At 41.2% G+C, this 20,231-nt stretch overlaps 1 protein-coding gene across 2 annotated transcripts in view; it reads right to left on the bottom strand.

Moving 5' to 3' along the window:
• Nucleotides 1-2,529: 2,529 nt before the first annotated feature.
• LOC306979546 (uncharacterized protein) overlaps nucleotides 2,530-20,231 on the bottom strand; it is a 100,937-nt gene continuing 83,235 nt past the window's right edge. Inside the window, exons 11-25 of one of the 2 annotated variants that reach the window (XM_079578521.1) lie at nucleotides 19,202-19,377; nucleotides 18,790-19,022; nucleotides 17,820-17,855; nucleotides 17,114-17,149; nucleotides 15,330-15,479; nucleotides 13,598-13,678; nucleotides 10,887-12,206; nucleotides 9,608-9,658; nucleotides 8,530-8,877; nucleotides 7,257-7,373; nucleotides 5,154-5,219; nucleotides 4,913-5,011; nucleotides 4,679-4,759; nucleotides 4,480-4,596; nucleotides 2,530-3,878 (exon numbers count right to left, since the gene is read on the bottom strand). In XM_079578521.1, coding sequence (XP_079434647.1) covers nucleotides 3,873-3,878; nucleotides 4,480-4,596; nucleotides 4,679-4,759; nucleotides 4,913-5,011; nucleotides 5,154-5,219; nucleotides 7,257-7,373; nucleotides 8,530-8,877; nucleotides 9,608-9,658; nucleotides 10,887-12,206; nucleotides 13,598-13,678; nucleotides 15,330-15,479; nucleotides 17,114-17,149; nucleotides 17,820-17,855; nucleotides 18,790-19,022; nucleotides 19,202-19,377 — 2,917 coding nt within the window. In that variant the 3' untranslated portion in view covers nucleotides 2,530-3,872. The remainder of the gene's footprint in view (nucleotides 3,879-4,479; nucleotides 4,597-4,678; nucleotides 4,760-4,912; nucleotides 5,012-5,153; nucleotides 5,220-7,256; nucleotides 7,374-8,529; nucleotides 8,878-9,607; nucleotides 9,659-10,886; nucleotides 12,207-13,597; nucleotides 13,679-15,329; nucleotides 15,480-17,113; nucleotides 17,150-17,819; nucleotides 17,856-18,789; nucleotides 19,023-19,201; nucleotides 19,378-20,231) is intronic. The other variant, XM_079578522.1, reaches the window with a different exon arrangement.

The following is a 20,231-nucleotide window of genomic DNA, read 5'->3' as shown; positions in this document are numbered from 1 at the left end:
CTTAGCATGACTGTAGTGTATCCTGTTCATCTGCAAAGAGACTGGATGCTTCGAATCATACCGGTCACTTCTGGTTAGTGTCTCATGAAATTACAAGCTTATGTGTCAGTGCTCCTGTAACAGTCAGCCCTTCTGAGATATGCTGGGTCTTATGTCCATAAATGCTTCATATAAAGAGAGCTCCCTCTGTCGCTGTTTGTTGTTTTTACTGTGTTAATAAAGATATTTGATTATACAGTACAAGCTTGGTTATTCAGACGTACTGGGGTGGAACTTTTTGTCTTCTTTTCCAAGAAGCCATTTACTTCAAGGTGAAGACCTGGAGGGCAGAAATGATACAGTCACTGTGCAGGTATCCTGGGTGGAAGACAAGTAGACGCTGCTCAGCATGAGAAAAAAAAAAGTGATATTCAATAGATATCCTGATTTTTGCGATGACAGTTTTATTGCGACATTTTACCAAGTCATTTCAGGCCCTGTATGTTGATCAAAACTAGACTAAACGGGGACTACATCCGAAAATCCTGCTTAAAACTTACTTCTGCACATGTTTAACATGGGTTTGCTGTGTTGGTAAAAACAAGTTGTAAATCCAAGTCAGATGAAAGACCCCAGCGACTCCAAGAGGCTTCTTCTTATAACAATTGCATTACCTGATATTGCAAGAACAAAAATGTTGATGCGTATCACATCAGTCACAACAGTCATCCATGTTTGCTTTGGCCAGACTGAGACATTAATATGGGTGACGCATCTTTGCAAAGGGCACAAACAATATCAGCATGCAAAAACTGACCACCAACCAGTGAGTGGATGAAGACACAACGATCAGATACATACTGCGTGTGAGGTTGTTGAAGGTTTTTTTAATTTATTTTATATATATATATATTGAGGTCATTGAGTCTCCCTTTTCAGGCTAAAGTTTATTTTGAGGGTGATCAAGATTGAAATATGAAGATATGAATCTAATTAAAAGAAACATCCTTGTTATTGTGGACAAAAGTTCTAAAGTTGTTATGTACTGTATGCTGTATTGTTTTAGCATTGCACCTCTCACTTCACAAGGCTTCATCAGAAACTAATGACATTTTGGCTAGATTCTGGATTCAATGAGGGCTTTACCTTGTTACCGGTTCTCCTCATCTTTATGATAAGGGGAAAACCCTCAAAGATGAGCAGTAGCTGTAGCACCGTAAAGATAGGTATGGAATAGCTTACAAAAAACATGTTACATGATACATGTTGGATACAAAACGTATAATACTAGAAGCTGTTTAGGCCTGCAATACTATTTCTGATCTTGGAGCTGCTCTTGTTGTTATAGTGAGTGGACACTAGAGGGCAATAACAGAACACAGCGATTTCTATTGAATGTCAATTTCAAACATAACCACAAGATGGCGACAGATGGCAACAATGATACCTGCAATGCTGTTATATTAGAAAAAGCCCTTTATTATTGACGAGATTCGGGTTGTATGTATATATGGATAATAGATACAGCATTATTTCTTCTTTTAAATCAAAGACAACATCTGAATCATACTGAGACATTTATTTTTGCATGTATGTTTTCATTTAGATTCAATGCAAAGTACAGCAAAAAACACACCACCAAGCACTGTAATGCAAGAATGTGGAGCAAAAAAGGCCACGCAGATTCGACAGGGGGCGCTAGACAGTGGGAGAAGCACGTGTGTGTGTTTATATATATATACTCTATGTGCTGCTGGTTCTATAGGACTGTAACAGGGCCTAGGGATGTTATGAACAGCTGAACTACATACATCGCCTCATTTTACCGTGTTGCACCCTTCAAGACACTTTTGCGGCGGCTCACCGAAAACGCAAGGCACCCATTCAAGTAGTGTTCCTAATGCACCGCTGTCTCCCACATTCAAGCTCTTGGTGGCTTTATATAATTTACAAGATCATAACACATATTTATGGATTTATATATTTGTACAAGTCTTTCCCTTTGTTGCCTCACTTCTCCAGTGAGACCTCTATCAGTAGTATGGGCATTTTTCCTAATAGTTTTCAGTGTATATGGTACTGTAAGTGCCTTTGCAAAAGTCCAGTGTAAGATAAGGTATCAAAGAATATTTCCTCCTCAACAAGTCAACATTATGAAGTCAAATATGGTGTGATATCTGCAAGCTTCCTTTCAATGTGGAGGTTTTGTTATGCTTCTATACACATGACAAGATGAGGAGATAAAGGAAAATGTCAGCTTATTACGCGTCTTACGGACCCCACTGCTTCCCACTGTACCGTGAAATGATGAGGGCATGGGTCGGGTCCTGGCTCTAACAGATGGTAATTGAAAGGTACAGCTGAACTGAAGATTATATAGTGTCAAGTGGAGTTTGGATACTTGGTTACAGAATGGGAAACAACATCTGTCTGAGGGGGAAAGCACATTGCTCACATCCATCACTCATATAAATACATGTACAAACGGCATAAGTTAAGAGTCCAATCAACAGAAGAATACCCAAAGTGTGGTCAGACTTTTCAGGCAGTTTGTGACAATGGACGATATACTGTATGCTTACTACATTGCTTTCAAATATGGCACTCGTAATTTCAAGGATTACATTGTTGCTCATCAGCTTGCTTTCAAATTATGAACATTTCAACTTTGAAGATATAGAGAGAGGGGGTACTCTTACTTTTTGATACCCTCTTACCCGCAAATGTACTCCACTCCCTATCAATGTGACAATAAGAGACGGGGCAAATGTTCTGATGTTTCTATATGCAATTATAAACAACATTGTTACAAAATCGGTTACAAAATCATGATTAGTATCTTTCCCCCTGTGGACCCTGTACACATGGCTAAGGGATCAATATGTCATTAAATGGTTGAGTATGACATAAATGATATCAATGATTAAGTGTTAGATCACTGCTCAAAAAGTGGCAAAACAAAATCAGTGAGCTACACACAAATACCTGCAATAGTCACCATCACACCACTATAAATAAAAAAGTCAGAAAAGATATCTTTAAAAAAAGAAAAACATGATGAACAAAACAGTACTTATATTACTATGACCATAAATGTCCATTCTGGATATTCAAGTGAAATGCGTGACCAGCGATGGCGACAGCAGGCTGTGAGAGCAGGAGGACACAGTGAAAATCCAGTGAAGACCAGGCCAAAGCAGAGTCCAGTCTGCTGTGTATCCCTCTGCGTCTCCCAAGGTGCTCCGTTAAGTCATATCAAAGCCCTTGCTAATCGTGTCACAAAATATCCTCTCCGATCGGCCATTCCCTTAGCGCAGGTTTTCAATGACTCATGCAGATTATAATATAAGATATTATACATATTTGATAAACAAGCAAACACTCAACATAAATTAGATCCTCTATAGATAAAAATGTAAAAAGCTTATAATAATAATAAGAGCTGTTGGTTATACTGAAATATTGTGGTCAGGAGATGGCAGCAAAGAGCTCCATGTCTCCAAACTAGCCTTACCCAGACAGTTCTTTTTCTCTTATCCATTATTACATGTGTAGTATATGTCCATGTCTACAAATAAGTCTCTGAAATGGGAAAGGGCAGAGTCTGTAAATCCATGTCGGATTCAATAGCCGTGAGCAAACCAAGGTATTAACTGAAGTCATGACTCCACTGACGCAAAAGTCCTCTCATGTCCCTCAAGTGGAGTGCCGGGATTGGACAGAAGACGTGGTCACAGTCGATTTGTCTAAAGAGGCAGAAGTGGGGAGTACTAGTTGAAGGCAGTCATGTATATTTACATAGTTGGGATAGGGTCCTCTTCTACAGGGCGAAAGCGTTTTGAAGACCAGGCATGAGGGTCCCCCAGAGGCACCCTCTAAAGTGACAGCACCAATCACGACTGCAAAGAAAAGACATGATATAGATCCTTTAGTGTTCAAGAAAATGCAGAAAAGTTTGTCTTAAAATAAAATGCTCTGGCCAGTTCATATTGACACTGTGTTTTATATTTCTGTAGACGCTTTAAATCATGTTATGCAAATGTATTATATTGTTAAATATGTAATTGTAATACATTGATTTTAAATGAGCAGAGGGAGTGCTAATAAAACAATAAAACAGCTATTGTGTCCTTTGGCAGGCCATTCCACCCACCTTGCCTGTGTGAATGATTCATGGTGGTCGAAGGGGTTGATAATGTCACCGAGTGTGGAGAGAGAATGGATAATGACTACTGCCTTTGAGAAGCTTGTCAAGCTTGTAACGCATTACACAAATCAAAGCTGTTTCTCTAAAATACTCGACAACCGACAACATGCATCCCAAATTAAGCAAACTGAAACACAGCTTTTTTTGACACCCAAAACAGTTTTACTTGTACACCACCATAGCCATCAAACGGACTGGGTTGTTCAGTTTCGCCGTCGGCTCTAGCAAAGCAAGCTAGTTATACACCTAGTCCATTTGATAACTTTGTAAACTAAAGGTTAGGCATCACGCACCTGTGTCCGATGCTGCAGCTCCTCGGTGGGAGAATCTGTCTCTCTGATAACCACTGCTTTTGTCACCAGCATGTCCGGGTGCTGCTGCTTGGCTTCCTGAATGGCCATGGCCAGAGCCTGAGGAGAGCAAAGTCAAAGGCGCTTTTTTTAGACGGCATTTGGCACCGCTACCCAAGGTCACAGCAAAACAACCACACACCTGGTTCTGATCCACGTCATCGTCCCCCGTGATGATTATCCTCTTCTCTATTCTGGTCTCTGAGTAGCCTCCTTTCACAGTCTGGAAAGAGTGCACAGCCATCAAAGCAACTGTGTCAGTAAAACCATATTGCCCCTTCTTTATCATGTTTATCATTATGTCTAAGTATAAAAGAGAAGAACTCAGGGGCGCACCATATTGCAACAGTTATCATGGCAACAGATGAAGTGTTACCTTGGTGACTTGAGTTGTAGTTGCTGAAGTGACACTCTCAGCGGTGATGGTCAAAGGTGACACAAGAACCCCTTCCCTCCCAACGGAGCTGCCTTTTACCTATCACAAATAACACATGATCTATTTTACAATCAGATAAATGGCATGTGAACGGGGAATACGGTCAATAGTACAATAATATGTTAGATTCAAGCTAGATATTTATCAAGTAACACATTTATCATTTCACCAATGTACTTACAGGGGAACCGTTCTCCTTAATGCTTGCAGAAGCACAGAAATCCCGTGGGTTGATCTCTGTGTAAGCCTGAGGGGCACAAACAAAGATCCCCTGTTTACATATCTGAATAGCTGCATTAGGAATAACAACAAGAAAGGAATAGCTTGTGGACTTTTTATACCAAGTCTTTGTCTCAAGCGGTGATTAAAGTTTTGTCCACCTGGGGGCAGCAGGGATTTATCAACTCTACACAAACCTGGACCTTTTTGATGCAAGTAGTGATTACCTTTAAATAACAAACGGGCCACCAATAAAAGTAAATCCAGTTTCATCATGGGTCATTTTATACTCAATACTAAGCTAAGTTGTAGAGGTAATTAAGTCACACAGGTGAGGTACTTTATTTTGGTTAGATTAAATTTAAAGCTGCAACATGAAACTGTTGAGCTTGTAGTGCCCCAGTGGCTGTATGAGTGGTCAGCATGGCGATATTACTTTCCAGTGGTCTCTAGGACGCTCCGGGATCAATTGTTTAGAAGGTTTTCACTGCTGACCGACCCGCTCACCAAAAAATCCTGGAGCATTATAGAGCAAAAGTAAAGGCGCCATGCTAACCACTTATACAGCCGCTGGGTCACTACAAGGTCAAATACGCACCAGTATCAACTTTTTGTTTCGCATAAAAAGTTGCACAATGCACCACCTTTAAACCAGTCAGAAAATGTAGAGAAAGCAGGCAGCTGTATGCTTGGCTCCTTAGTTAACTATCATCCTAAACAGAGAGGATTCATCTGTATTTGCAGTATAGAGGTTTGATCTCCTTCAGCCATTTTTTGTTCAACCATAACATCATAAACATGGTGACTTAAGGACCAGCCAGACACCACACATTTAAGACTCACTCTCATTGATTTGCCAATATATTCTCCAAATTTGAAGTACATTTTGATTCTACTATTAAGTAAAGGGATGAGTATTTGTTTTAATGATTTCTCATCTGCAGCCAATGGTAGAGTGGTGTATGTTTAAAATCACTAAATGCCCTCTAAAGCAGGGTTTAAGGGAGCATTTATTGCTCCTCGCGGCTATACTGAAACTCATTACAGGAGCTTATAGTGCCGTGTGAAATCCCCCTCAACATTGAGCGCTTCCTTCAAAGCCAGTGTCCACATTGTGCCTGACTTGATCTATGCCATTATCTGCTGCTGAAGAGCCCTGCAGTCATTAAGGTTTAATCATGCACCCGTGGGCCAGGACGCACTCAAACTTCCCCAGATGAATGGACCAGCACCTGCTTTCATCCTGCTCATAAATGTCCTGTCAATACTGTAATCAGTCATAATGACGCTATTATGCCACTCAACAGACGAGGCGCCGCCCAGTGCCAGAAGTAAAAATCCCATTCTCTGTATATATCTCCATTGATAAATACAAGGCTTAAAACTACAACGGAGGCGAATCAACAAACTACTGACCATAGCGCGGATAATATTTCACAGGAAAGAAATGCTTTTATAACTTTTGGGTTTTAAGTTTTGGATACATCTTAAATTATGGTGGTTATTCTCAGAATTGTTGTACTGTGTGCTTGTATCCTTTGCAGGGCCAATTTAAAAGCAAAAGCCCCTGGGCCTTGGTCTGCAGTCTGCCACATATGCTTCACAGCTTTCGATTGCTTGTTAATTTATTTATAATTCCTCAGGCTTGTCTTTGTGAAAAAGATAAAACAACAAACTTAAACTAGCTCTAATGTTTTTGCTTAATGTAATTTTGACATGGCTTTTTGTACAAAATCCCTGGGTCTGAACATATAGGGCAAAACTGAAAGCACTATGTAGTAACTGGGCCTCAGTTTGCATATTTATGTTTTGTAACCCCCCTCACTTCTAATTCACTGTGTCTCACTTTGGGAATAAATGACAAAACAGCTAAACTAGACTAAATTAAAGTAAATGAGGCGGCAAAAAAATCCTATTACTTTGAAACGCCAGCAGGGCGCTCGATGTGGTGGAATAATTCTCCCTCTCTATGTAGTCATACATTTCCATTTCTGCCTTTATAACAAAAGCTTCACATTTCTGTTTTATTTATGATAAATAATGCAATTTATTGACTGGTGGGTACCGGTGGAGCTATGTTCATGATGTCGTGGTGGACCTCTGATCCGTTGGTGTGCGACTCAGACTTCTTCAGCTTGTGGGCCACGGTCACTGCACTGGCTTCTTTCCTGGCCACCGGAGGCTGTAATAGACACAAACAAACAAGTTCAGAACTGACACAAGCAATGTAAAATAAATGTGGGAATAGGTGAGTTGGTGGTAATGCACGACAGAAGGATGAAGATAATGAGTTCACTTTCAAAATCAATAAGACAAAAAAGCAGAAACATAAACCATAGCAACTAAGTAACTCATGCCCCTAGAGGCCATAAGCGTCACTGCAGGTGTTGTAGCATGTTGCGTTTTTTTTTTAATCATTAACTGTCCGTGAGAGTAAATACTCTGCTGACAGAAAAGACAACAGGGAGAGGGTGATATTGTACATTGTGCCACAACCCAATTACACAATGGAGATCATTTTTTTCACTCAAACTTGTCTGTAAATACTGCTAAAGTGCGCTAGCACGCAGTTAGCTTTGCCCGATAGCCTGTTTGCTTCTTCTTCATGGTTCTATTAGTGTGTATTGCGCCTCCGACCCGGTGCAGAGAAAGTTGCAAGGGTGGTTTTATGGCCAAAGACACCAGGGGGAGATGAAAGACGCCCCAATCATCCCAACAACACTACAAAAAGGATTTATTAAGGTAAACAAGTTATTTCCTACTGCTTAAGCTAATATCACAACAACTTCCCACAGATTTAGTTAAAACATCCGCTTCAACTTAATTGTGGAAAGATGCTCAAGTGCGGCCACAGTGCAGGGCCAAAACATCATTGTATAAATGAACACACCAAAGCAACTTCCCTTTTTAGGTGGAAGAAGAAAACACTGTCCATGGACTAAAGCTAGCTAAAAGTGATTAAAAAGGAGAGAAAAGAGCCGTGTCTAACACACTGTAGTCTCCAAATGCTTTTATGTGAAGGAATGGATTTGCGCCAGGAATCCCAGAAATCTTCATAAGCTGACCAGCATGTTTGGGGGTGGAGGAAACCTACGCAGACGCTGGGAGAACATGCAAACTCCACACAGAAGGCGCTCCCTCATCATGGATTTGAAGAACACCCATAGCAACAAATGAACACAATAAAGAGTGAATTAACGAAACTTCACCAAAGCAAAAACACAAATGCAAACAAAAGGTTAAAAAAATTAATAAATAATTGAATAATGTCCAAACAAAAAAGCCAGGCGGGTGAGTCCATGGGTGATGGGTTGGGCACACAGTGGACACCAGTCTACCTCGGGATGACTGGCCTCCTCAGACCTCTCCTCCATCAGCGGCGACCTCTCTCTGGAGCCCATCAGCCTGGCGGAGTAGAACCTGGACGTCTCCTCGAAGTCCTCGCGACCCACCTCGGGCAGCCTCTCCCGCTCCCCCGACTCCGGAGCCCCCCTGTGGTAGTCCTCTGCGCCCGTCTGCAGCTCTGTGATGACAGTAAAGTCCACCTCGGCCTCCAGACTGGACGTGGAGCTGACAGTCATGCTGGAGCACTTGCGCTCGATGCCCAGTTGGGTCTCTCGTGCACTGGACAGGGTTTCTTCTTCGGAGGCGGCGCTGGGCTCTGGTCTCCTCTCGGCCAACTCCTTCTGACGTACACACAACACTTCAAATCCAGGTTGTAGCTTTATACGGTGATGGTATGGAGGAATGGAAGGTATTGCTCTTTTGATATTTGGTGAGAAAATACGTGCAAACATTTATAATATTCAAATACTACTAAACTTCTTTCCAAATCTGAAAGAATTCAAAGTACCCCTTGCTAAACGCTCACATACTCCCATTGTCCCATGAACCGCAACATTGGTTTGGTTCGTTATTTACAAAAAAGTCAATAGAAGAAGGGATCATTTGACTGTGTGTGTCGGGGCACAATTTATTCCTGTTTATTCCTTTTACAAACTACAGTCCACTCATTCCTCTTCAACGTTAAAAGCTCTAACCCAGCAAGAATAACCTCAGAGTTGTAAATTGGCCAAACACAGTAAAGGTCCCTCTCCCATTTATTCCCATTACCCTTCGCACAAAGCTCAATGAGGTCTGCTGAACTCATGTATAAAGCATTCTGTCTTTTGGTTGCTTCCCTAACCCCCCTTTCTTTCATAGTTTCTGCACTTACACCAGGCATATCAAAACCTACTTAAAACTTGTCATTATGAACCCACAGAGGAGTTAAGAATAAAACTGGAAGATTAAGAAAAATAACGTTTCAACTATGATAGTAAGTAGATCATAAGTATAATCAATGGTGTTTAGCGTGAACATAGAATAGATGATGAAGGAGAAGATGTGGATAACAATCAATGAACAATGAACAACCTTGAAGTCTGCCAAAGGTTCCTCATAAATGGCAGGAGTTGAGACAGGCTCCTGGAAAGTGAAGCAGAGAGGGCAGAGAGGGCAGAGAGAGAGAGACGACCTGGGTTAGTGCCAGCCAAAGTGGAAAGACCGACACAAAGCACCCACTTTACTACAGCCAAGTACAATACCAACGTAAACTCGGATTCTGTCTAATGCGCACAGTGCATTTCCCTTACAAAATCACAGGGCCATTAAGCAAGTCAATGTGAATCAATGTGAGAGTTCATAGATTGAATATTCCAAGTGATTTAGAAGGAAATGCCGTGTGAAATTGAAACTGCAATGAGGATTGCTATATTAGATTTAACATTGAGAACCCAAGCTTAGGTTAATATAGGATTGTAGCCAAAAAGTTGGGCTCATAAACATGTTGACCTGTACAAGATGTTATGTACAGGTCATGCAGTGAATCAAAGTTTGAAGTACAACAACATGCGGTTTCAGTGTGCATGCATTCGTATGCCAGACAGCAGTCACCAATCTAACGAAATGATGCAACACAAGCAGCTAAATAAATTGCTTTGAAATATATTGATTTATTTATCTGTCCAATAAAAGGCTCCAAGGTAAATTCATTGTCTGTATTAATATTTGTCTGACTGTTTGAATGGATGCTTCATGTTTCAATTCATCTTATTATTTATGTGCCGATGCAATCAAACTTTTAACATTATTGGTGCAGTGAATCTGCGGCTTGGTCTTTATGGCCTGAGGACCGAATGTGTTTAGAACAGCTGTTAACTCTGTCTACTCATAAAACTTCCTAATTTAATTTTGTAAATGCCCACAAGGCACCTTAATTAATAAACTGGTTGAAGAATATGACTGAAGAATTTTAACGTCAATAAATCATTGGGAGAGGCGAAGACACAAAACGCAACCATTAGTCTGTAACTTTGCATATGATAAGGCGAAAAACAATCACTACTAGTTAATAAAGATGAGGTGGAAAAATACTGTATATAGAGACCATTTAGTTGAATTTCATCCAACCAGATTTGAATAGTAGTCAATATATTGCTCAGTTGAAACCAAATCAATTGAAAGTGTGAAGTTATGCTGACACAGTGAAAACAAAAAAAAGTCCCAACTTCATCTCCAGCACATTCTTTCTCAACAAATAAAAAAGGCAAAATGGATGGATGGCTCAAGTCACTGAAAAGAACAATGAATGTATCTGTCAGAAGCTCATGCGATGCTCTATTTCCAATGAACAGCGGAGGGCGAGGTGTGTTACCGAGAGTCTCTTCTTGGCAGCGTCTGCGCTCTGCTCTCGGCCGGCATTTCGGCTGTTCCGCAGGATCAACCCGGACTCTCTCACCTTCTGTGTTTTCACTGGCGGAGCTGGTGGCACCATTTTAGGAATCGCAGATAGCTTTGAACCGAATGACTGACTCTCCATGGGTCCTCTTCCAGCCTGGTCATGAAGTTCTGTCTTAAAATCGGAATCTCTGAGGAACTCTGGATGGAAGGCTGTGACTTCGGTCCAATTGAGGTCTGACGATCCCTCGGGAGACCCCACTGACCAGCGGTACTCTCTTCTGAACAACTGTCTCAGTTCATCCTGCCCCACTCGGTCCCGCTCGTCTTTGCAGGCCACACTCTTTGAGCGCTCAGGCTTTAGCGGGACAATCCTGGTGATCTCTGACTGGTGGCTGCCGGACAGTCTGTGCAGTGATGTTCTTTTCTCGCTTCTGTCTCCTGGGATCATATCAAAATCTTCCCCTCCAGAGCTGCTCATTTTCCTCTCATGTGTCCTGACCTGGCGCAGCTTGACCTCAGCTAGCTCTTTGTTGTCAATAATTCCCTTCCCTCTTACCTTCGTCACCCCCTTAAGCCCTGATGGCCCCTCCTGTTCTAACAAGCCGGGTCCGTTCACCGGGCTTGAATCAATATCTACAAGGTTAACAATTTTCTTCATGCCTTCAGCGCTCTGCCTTGACACTTCTCTGACTTCGAAAGCAGACCTGATGCACTCTTCCCTTCCTGTTGCTTGGTTATCTTTCATCTTGTCCGTAGACTCTCCAGGAAGCAGGACTGTAACTGCCTCATCTGTGCTGTCACCTGATTCGGAATTGTCATCTCCCGAAGAATCTCCCCCTCCTTTGCGGTAGTCTCCCTGCATTGCCGCACTCGCGCTCTGTGGCCGCCTCTTTTTGCGCGGACGCTCCTTTACCGGTCTTGGGTCCGGGGCGTCACCGCTGTTTGCCTCGGGATCTTGCACGTGAGGGGCTTTACTTAGAGATTCATCATCTTCCTCCAGTAATTGAATCACAAAGCGGCTTTTGTTTGCCGGTCCAGCGTCAGAGCACGCGTCTGTCTCGCGGGTCGCTTTGGTCGAGGGGATCTCATTGATATGGCTTTTCATTTCTTTCCTGTCATACCCTGTTACCTCTGCTTGTCTCATCTGGCTTATATCTATCTCCTGCTCGTTTGGCTCCCAACAAGATTCCGGAGAGGCGAGAGGAGAGGCAGGAAGTCGGCCTTTTTCTTCCTCCTTCCAGTCATGCTCTTGATAACTTTCTTGTTTTTCAATCAATACCCACTCCTCGGAGCCCTACATGTTGGTATAGATTGGAAAAAAAGTTAGATATGCCAGGTGCAGCAGATGCATCATAAAAACAGTCTCAAAATAAATAAATAAAAACTTTAAGACAATGGACGAGTGCGAAGTTTGTAAAGTCATTTTTGCTCAACCAGACAAAAAATTAGGATCACCATAAAGCTCCAAATAAGTGTTGGAAAATACATAAAGCAGTGAAAAACATCACCAGAAAATACAGTGTATGTAAGAATGTGAGTGAACATACAGTGATGACTAGGTGTCTAAGTCAGAATACCTCTTTGTGCATTGTTTATGCATTGAAATTGTTAGTATCTTTCAACCTGTTACTTGCAGCCCCTCCTGATCAGGGAGTTAGGGTTAGGTCAGGGTTATGATTAGGGTCAGGGACGGCAAACGTGATGTAAGCCGTGTTTCACTCTCACAGATCTTACTCAAAGTTTTAAAACAAGAAGGTCTTGGCTTTCAAATTAGGTATCACACTGGCATATAGGCTGTAAACTGCCCTGCAAACAGTAAAAACACGGCCCCAGAGACACACGTTAATGCGAAGAAACCAGTGAATCAGTGTTTAAGCTGCTCAAGACGTTAGCATGCTACCGGTTAGCATTTAGCTTCGACGCGACAATGCCTCTCCAAGAGAAAGCCCCGAACCACACTCCAAAAATCTAGCCTTGGATACAACATGCGACAGAGGTCAGAGCTGAGCTGTTACTGTAGTATTTCCTCAGTGTTCATAGATGTGAGCCACACATGTGTTTATCGCGTTAAAACCATTGACAGTTAATTGAATCAACTGTTTATGTTGATAGTTGCTAACTGGTAGAATGCTAACCACTTGAGCAGCTTAAACACTGACTCAGACTGACTGAAAAAATTTAAAATATACAGAGAAAGGTTTTCTGTTTCTTCTTTGATGTGTTAATTTAGTCTGAGGAGTGAAGTAGATCTTTAGTAAATCCTGCTGTCACTCGACATACGCTGCTACGTCTGTGCTGGTTATATCACATAAACGTGCATCTCTGGGGCTGTGTTTTAACTGTTATCTTCTTGAGTAATGATTACGATTACATAAAAAGGCTACTGTCAAACTGCCGGAACGATGCATGATGTCATTGGAGGCGCATGTGTATGCTTTGAGATTTGGATATGCATAATTGCTAACCCTAACACTAACAGTAAACCAAAGCTGGAAGATGGCAAGTTCATATTTGACCTGTTGCTAAGGTGGTCATAATGTTTTGCCTGATCAGTCAAAGTTTCACAATCACACCTATTTTGTACACAGTATTTGCGGACACAAATGGATGGTGAAAAAGACAGATCATAATCCAACACATGTTCATCAACATGTCTGTACATTTCAAACAGGAAATAACTGCAACCTCGGGTGACGTGATCACAGTCTTCTGGACAAAGCCCTCCACAGACAGGCTGTTTACGGGTTCTCTGGACCGGGACGCTGACTGAACAACACAAGGCAGAAGAGAGAAAGTTTATAGAGAAGTTAAGCAAAGTATCAGAGAAAGCAGACACTACATGCAGAATAGAGAGGAAAATCAGAGAGCATTAGTACTAACAAGGGCGCTATTTTTCAGCTGAAACTTTGATGCTAAAAAACACCTGACAGTCATTAAATCTACGTAACAAAATCAGCACCCATTTGCAATTCAAATGTTCCCTTCCTAACTACATCAAAGGAGTGTGTCTGTCTGAGTGTCTGGAGAATATTTCAAGAGTCCTGAATCTTCCCCAGCCTTGGAGCATCAGTCAATTTGAATTAACGCTCTACCCTGTGTTTCTGTGACGAGGCACGCGGCAGATTACACCTTTCACTGCAGACTGTGGGTGACAGTCTGTGAGAATAATCAGATTTTTGCAGACAGTAGCACAGGGACTCTCAGCAACTCCGCTTTAGAGACAACTTTACATCATCTGAAAGGTGTCTTCTTCTCCTTGTTATGTGATCAAAGACTGACATGACATCACAAAGAGAAATAAAAGGTATCGAGTTAATTAAGAAAAAGAAAATGGTTTCATCATGGCAGCCTTAGCGGAGAAACTGCCGGCAGGCTCCCTTATTGTATACATGGCAACAATAGCCTACATTTTCACAGGGTTCATTACCGAGTCACAGTTTCTGCATACATTTGGGAACATTTTAATCAACATTGTCAGTGTAATACGTTATTCAACAAACCGTTAATTGCATTTCACTGTTTCTATTTGAGTCACATCTGGTGGAAATTCTAGGAACGTACTTTTATGTACTGTAAACAAACAAACAAACAAAAAATAAGGCAAAGTGCTACTGAAGCCATAAAACAGTTTTATGGCTTCATATACTTAATTATGTGCAACCTCATTCAACACTCCACTAGAGGGAACAGCCATTAGATCGCACGATATAAAACCGCTTGAGCTTCTGTGAGCTGTCACTCCTCGTCAACATCAACAGCAAATACTGCAGCGCGGGAATGTGCATCATAACAACAGAAAACTAAAGATTTTCTCATCAGATCTGCATCGTAAATCTTACTTTAAAACCTGTGCATTCAGTGTTGCTGTCACGTTTCGACTGCGCCGCTTCACAAACTTACTACATCAGAATTAGAAATACATCCAGTTCCAGTCATAACTGTGCCAACCTTTAGATAAGAGAGCAATTTAGACGTTGCTTTCGTGAAGGCTTTTTCCTCTGTGTGCCACAAATCTGCCTCCTCGTGAGCTGTGATATGCATATTTGCTTGTGAGCTTCTAGGCAAATTAAGGTTAAGGTTTCCATGGGCAGGACACTTGCTTACTTTTACTGTAAGAAATTGCAATCTGAACGTGCAGACAGAAGATTAAAATTACTTGTGTCGATCATTGAAATTGGCATATGTACATTTTTTGTCTCTTTCATAAATATTACCTATCTGTTAACATCCTATGAAGTTTTTATGTTGGTATTGGTTTATTCCCATGACACACAAATATGATACAGAAAATATGTAGGAACCAAAATACGAGTTTAGCGGCTCGTGAAATTCCCACCGACTGCGCCAGTTGTAGAATACCACTGAAATACCCGCTATCAGATTTCATATTTCAGTAGACAGTCAAAGAGAGACTCACTGCCTTCTTCTCTGGAGTGCCAGTCGGGGACGTGGCGGACATATGCTTCTCCCGGTTCACCAGTTTACTGTTGGGCTCCCTCAAGGCTCTCTTCAGCTCGTTGATACTGGCCTGGTGCTTGAGCAACACGTCCTGGGACTTGTCCAGAAACTACAACGGCAGAGAAGAACAAGAGTACACACAAACAAATGAGATTGGCAGAAGATTTGGAGCGGTGTTTATACACATTGTAGTCTGGTATGCAAGACTAGAGCTTGTAAAATATTGCTGGCGGTGACAAATGCTATACGGTGTTCATGGGCTGAGACGATATGAGAAATGAGAAATAGCAATATTTTGTAACAGCCTTATCATTATTATTATTATATGTTACACCACCATTTGAATACAGTATGTTCCTTTCATTTTATACTGTATGTTTTATGTTATTATGTATTGTGTCAAAACTAGACTAAATCAGGACTAAAGCAAACCTAAAAAGAGTCTAAAACCAATACGAGTATGAGTGCTTTGATTTAAGTACTTGCCAATACTGAATGCCGATACGAGTACAAGGCATTTTCTTCAACATACTTTTTGAAGTGAATACATGGTTTATTGACTGACTTTTTCACAGCAGATTGGTTAGTAATTTGTTAATTTATGCATTTACATTTCCTTGAGTAAAGTAGTCTACTCTTTTAAGAGAAGTTATATCAGAATTTAACGGATGCCATTTTATTTTTCATTCAAATTAATTTTTTTTTTATTGTTAGTGCACTGTCCATCATAGACATAACAGCCCATGTCCAAAAGTCCAGTGCTTGTGGTTTATTCATGTATGTATTTTTATTTAACAATAGTACTGAGATGGTTACTTATTACTGCAGCTCTTTTCGCCTTTACTTCAGTTCTGTGTAGATTTCCTCGTGCGTTTATAGCAAGTTAGCGAGTAGCCAACAGCATTTTGGACATGCTGTATCTCTTTATTTTGGATTTTCTGAGGACTTTTTATTCACTGGGTTAGTTTTTCAGATGAATAGGCCGGTGTAAGAATCACCAGAACTGTTAGCCACGAGTTAGTGATTTAGCTCTGGTTAAATCCAGCGCAGACTCTGATTTAGGGAGTGTAGTCTGTAATAAAGCTCTATGTGGAATATTGTATTTCCACTAAAGAATTCTCCAGTTTGTTGTATTTTCTCTCCTCAGCTGAGAGCTACAAGTCAAGTGGTATCGATCGGCTTCTGGTATCGGGACCTGATGAATGAGTACGAGTATGTGGTATCGGCCCTACCTAAAATGAAACAAAATTAGGAAAATTATGGCTAAAACCGCACTTAAATAAGTTACCAGGCATTTTTTTTTTTTTGGACTGTGCAGCAAATGTGAAATCCCAGTGACAGGGAAAGCTTCATAGATTCTTTGATATGTTGTGGCATATGCACATTGCGTCACCTAATATTGTGATGTGCTGCCGATATAACAGCATAGGAATATCATGGAGGATAAAAAAAAGAAAACTATGTAATTTCACAAAACAGCATTAAATACAAATAGATAATTAGGAATGAGATCAAAACATGAAATTACTTATGGAATGAAAATATCAAGAAGTAAAGTGGAGCATGCAAAAGGGCTCATCTGGGAACATAAAAGAAGCTTCACAGGTGACTCACAAAAATACAGGATTAAAGGATTAAGGTTTACAGCTGGGAGTTATTTCAAATCTCTATGACATTTCAAAAGAAATACCAAAATATCCTAAAACTCAAAAGGACGTGTGGATACGGCCCCGTGAGCTGTACCTCCTTCTTGCGCCGAGGAGTCATCTCCTGATCCAACTACAGCAGCATAAAAATGTTAAGGGTCAAAAGGTCAAAGGGTGAAGAGCGCTGGAAATGTTGCAGGCAAATAGATGGAAACGGTGATTTAAAGTAATTGAATGGTTCAGTAACACGATGGGAAAACTTCAACGGACTCAAAAATGGATACTCACTTTTTCTTTGTCAAAACCACATTACCAATGGGCAAAACCTATGTATGCAATGTTTGTTTAATTTGTATATACTGTATGTGTATATATAATTAAATGTATTTCTATATACAGTACAGTTAAGGATCAAATCTTACAAACTGAGCATTATCATAGAAATCTGGAGCTACTATCTACTAACATTAGCTAAAAGCAATATACAAAGTAGAGAAAAGAGTCTTCATGAGCTTCTTCATTAGTGGTAAATACATCTTTGTGAATGATCATTGCTTTACTTAACATTCAAAATGTTCTATTTTTATTATGTAATATGACAGGAATCCCATCTTAGCAGTTTTTCCCCAATGGCACAACTGATGTGGCTTATGAAATCATGTATAAAGAAATATATAATAGATTTAGAGTAAATATAAGTCATACTTTCTTATGCTTAGTATTTAATGATATGATGAGTTGGTCTACAATGCCAAAATAGAACACAGTTTTATACTGACAATTACATTCGGCATAGAGTATACCTCCTGTTTCGAGTCAATTGGTGACAGCGTCTCCTCCTTTCCGTAAGCATGAGTTAAAGAGGAAAGACTGTTAGCTACGTGGCATGTTGTTTTGCACAGTGAGAAGGTTAAGACTAAAAAGCAGGGTTTATAAGCAAGGCCCTCCGAGCATGTAAGTGAATAAGTGTAAAAGAAGAAGAAGAGCTAAATCCCCACAACAGCCCCTGCAGGATGAGGCTAAGATGCTCCAACCTTTTCTCAAAGTCTGATAACCTGCAGTAAGCCTTTAAAGGCTTCAAGTTGACAAGAAACAGAAAAGTATATACCACAGAAACATACAATTACTAAAGCTTGTATTCACGTGATGTCAAAACATTCCCACAGAGTAGTAGTCAGAATTCAATAGGAGCTGTTGCCGCTCGACTGCCTCAACTTTTGTTTATGGTTTAAAGCAAACGTCTTTCTCTGGGTCAACAAAAGCCTGCCATTACGAAACAAGCAATTGTGAGACAAACAATCGTACCACATTCTTTCTGTCGGCACAAATTAACTCAAGTGAGGTGCGTTCACCCACACAAATAATTAAGGGTCGGCCAAATCACTTCAAAAATGGAGTTCAAACATGAAATGTAGCTGTAATTAAAGATACATAATCTGTGCAATTCTTATGTCATCTTCTGAAATGACTTATTAATCAGGCTGCAATGTTCTGCTCGGATCATTGAGCCATCACTTCTTTATCGTTCTTTGCTGTGCACCTGTTGCACTGTTGTATTTGCATTACGTGAATTCTCCATACCTTGCAACGGTAGTTACTGTGCATTTTGTATTCCTAACTCATTCAAGTTAAATGCAGATCTTAGTCTGTTTACTTTTTCTACTTTCATTTTGCTAATATGTGCTCATTATCCTTCCTACTCCATTCCACAAACCAAACATTAGATCCCTTTACTCTGACCATGCCAATGCCAAAGACTCTGATTCCCATTACCCTGATTTCTTTCTTCCTGCTGGGCGACACGTTGCCGTCGTCTCCGCTGTCCTGTTCCAGCTCATGTGCCGATTCCTGCTCTCTGTCGTCGTCCTCGTCCTGCTCCAGACTGTGCTCTAACTCAGTCTCCTGCTCATCCCCGGATGGGCTGTGGAGGCGCCGCTGCTCACCGATGCTGTGGCGGGACAGGCCGTCGTGGTTCTCACACATGGAGGACATGGGCCGCGAGAACTCTGCCGTAACAAGGGATTAGCCGTGACTAAAGAGACTGAGTGGAGTTTTGTAAAAAAGTGGGATAACAAACTTGGAAAGCAAAGCAAGGCAAAATCAAAGCGAAATATAGGCTTTTTTGACAGGAACTTAGCTCAAATTAAAGTTCAAGGGTTGAAAATGAACAGAATAGAAGCCGTACCTCCATCCAGGCTCCTGGACAGTAGGAACCTCTTGCTGGTGGAGCGCTCGAAATGTGGAGCAGGCCGATCTATTAGTGCACTGGCCTGTCTGGTCTGAGCCTGCGTTCTGCCGCTGTACCGAAACTTTGAACCCATCACTAAGAAACCTTTTGGGGGAGGCTCTGGAGACACCAACCTGGAAGAGCATGATCGATTTTATGAAAACAATGAAGACACATCATTTAAAAAAAAAAAAAGGAGCACTTCAACATCCGTGCAGTAATCAAAGTTCTCATCAAGTTGTTATTACGCCTTACAATATAGTACCTCATTTTATCCACTTAGAAAATCGACATGTTTAATTTTGTGTAACTATACTTGGATGGTGTAACTACTCACGTAACTGTTTTTAAATAGGAGAAACGTGGAAGAGCTTGGTCGCTTCTAACTTCACCCCCTATAGAGGAGAGGAGGAGAGGCTAAATGCTAACAATATCTTTGGTCTTTTGCGTGACTGAGTGCACACACAAAGACCAGACAGGTACGCATCAACTCGTCTAAGCTCAGGTAAGAACATATCTATCCATCCATCCATCCATCCACCCATCTTCTTCCACATGTCCGTTGCCGGGTCGTGGGGGCAGCCGTCCAAGCTGCCAAATCACATTGCACCAGCCCTTATGGCTCCTCCTGCAGGTGGTGGGTCCACAGAAGGACGGCCTCTTGATTAACCGGGCCTGTTGGTCTCTCATAAGGGGCTTCTGAACCGCTCTTTGTCTGACCCGTCACCTAGGACCTGTTTGCCATGGGAGACCCTACCAGGGGCACGAAGCCCCCGACAACAGAGCTCCCAGCATCATTCGGGGGTTCTCAAATCCCTCCACCGCTTTAAGGTGGCGGTTCCAGGAGGGGAGAACATATCTCAGTATGGAAAAACGGTGGCCTGTTCCTTTAAGTCATATTCCATTCATAGTATCTTTGATCAACCTTCGTCAAGTAAGTAAGTAAGTAAGTAAGTATGTGTTTTTTTTGTCGCACAAGTTTCTCGTA

This window comes from Gobius niger, assembly GCF_951799975.1.
Source record: "Gobius niger genome assembly, chromosome: 20".
Lineage (NCBI taxonomy): Eukaryota > Metazoa > Chordata > Actinopteri > Gobiiformes > Gobiidae > Gobius > Gobius niger.
The sequence above is the reverse complement of the archived record's forward strand: the minus strand, read 5'-3'. Positions and strand labels throughout refer to the sequence as shown.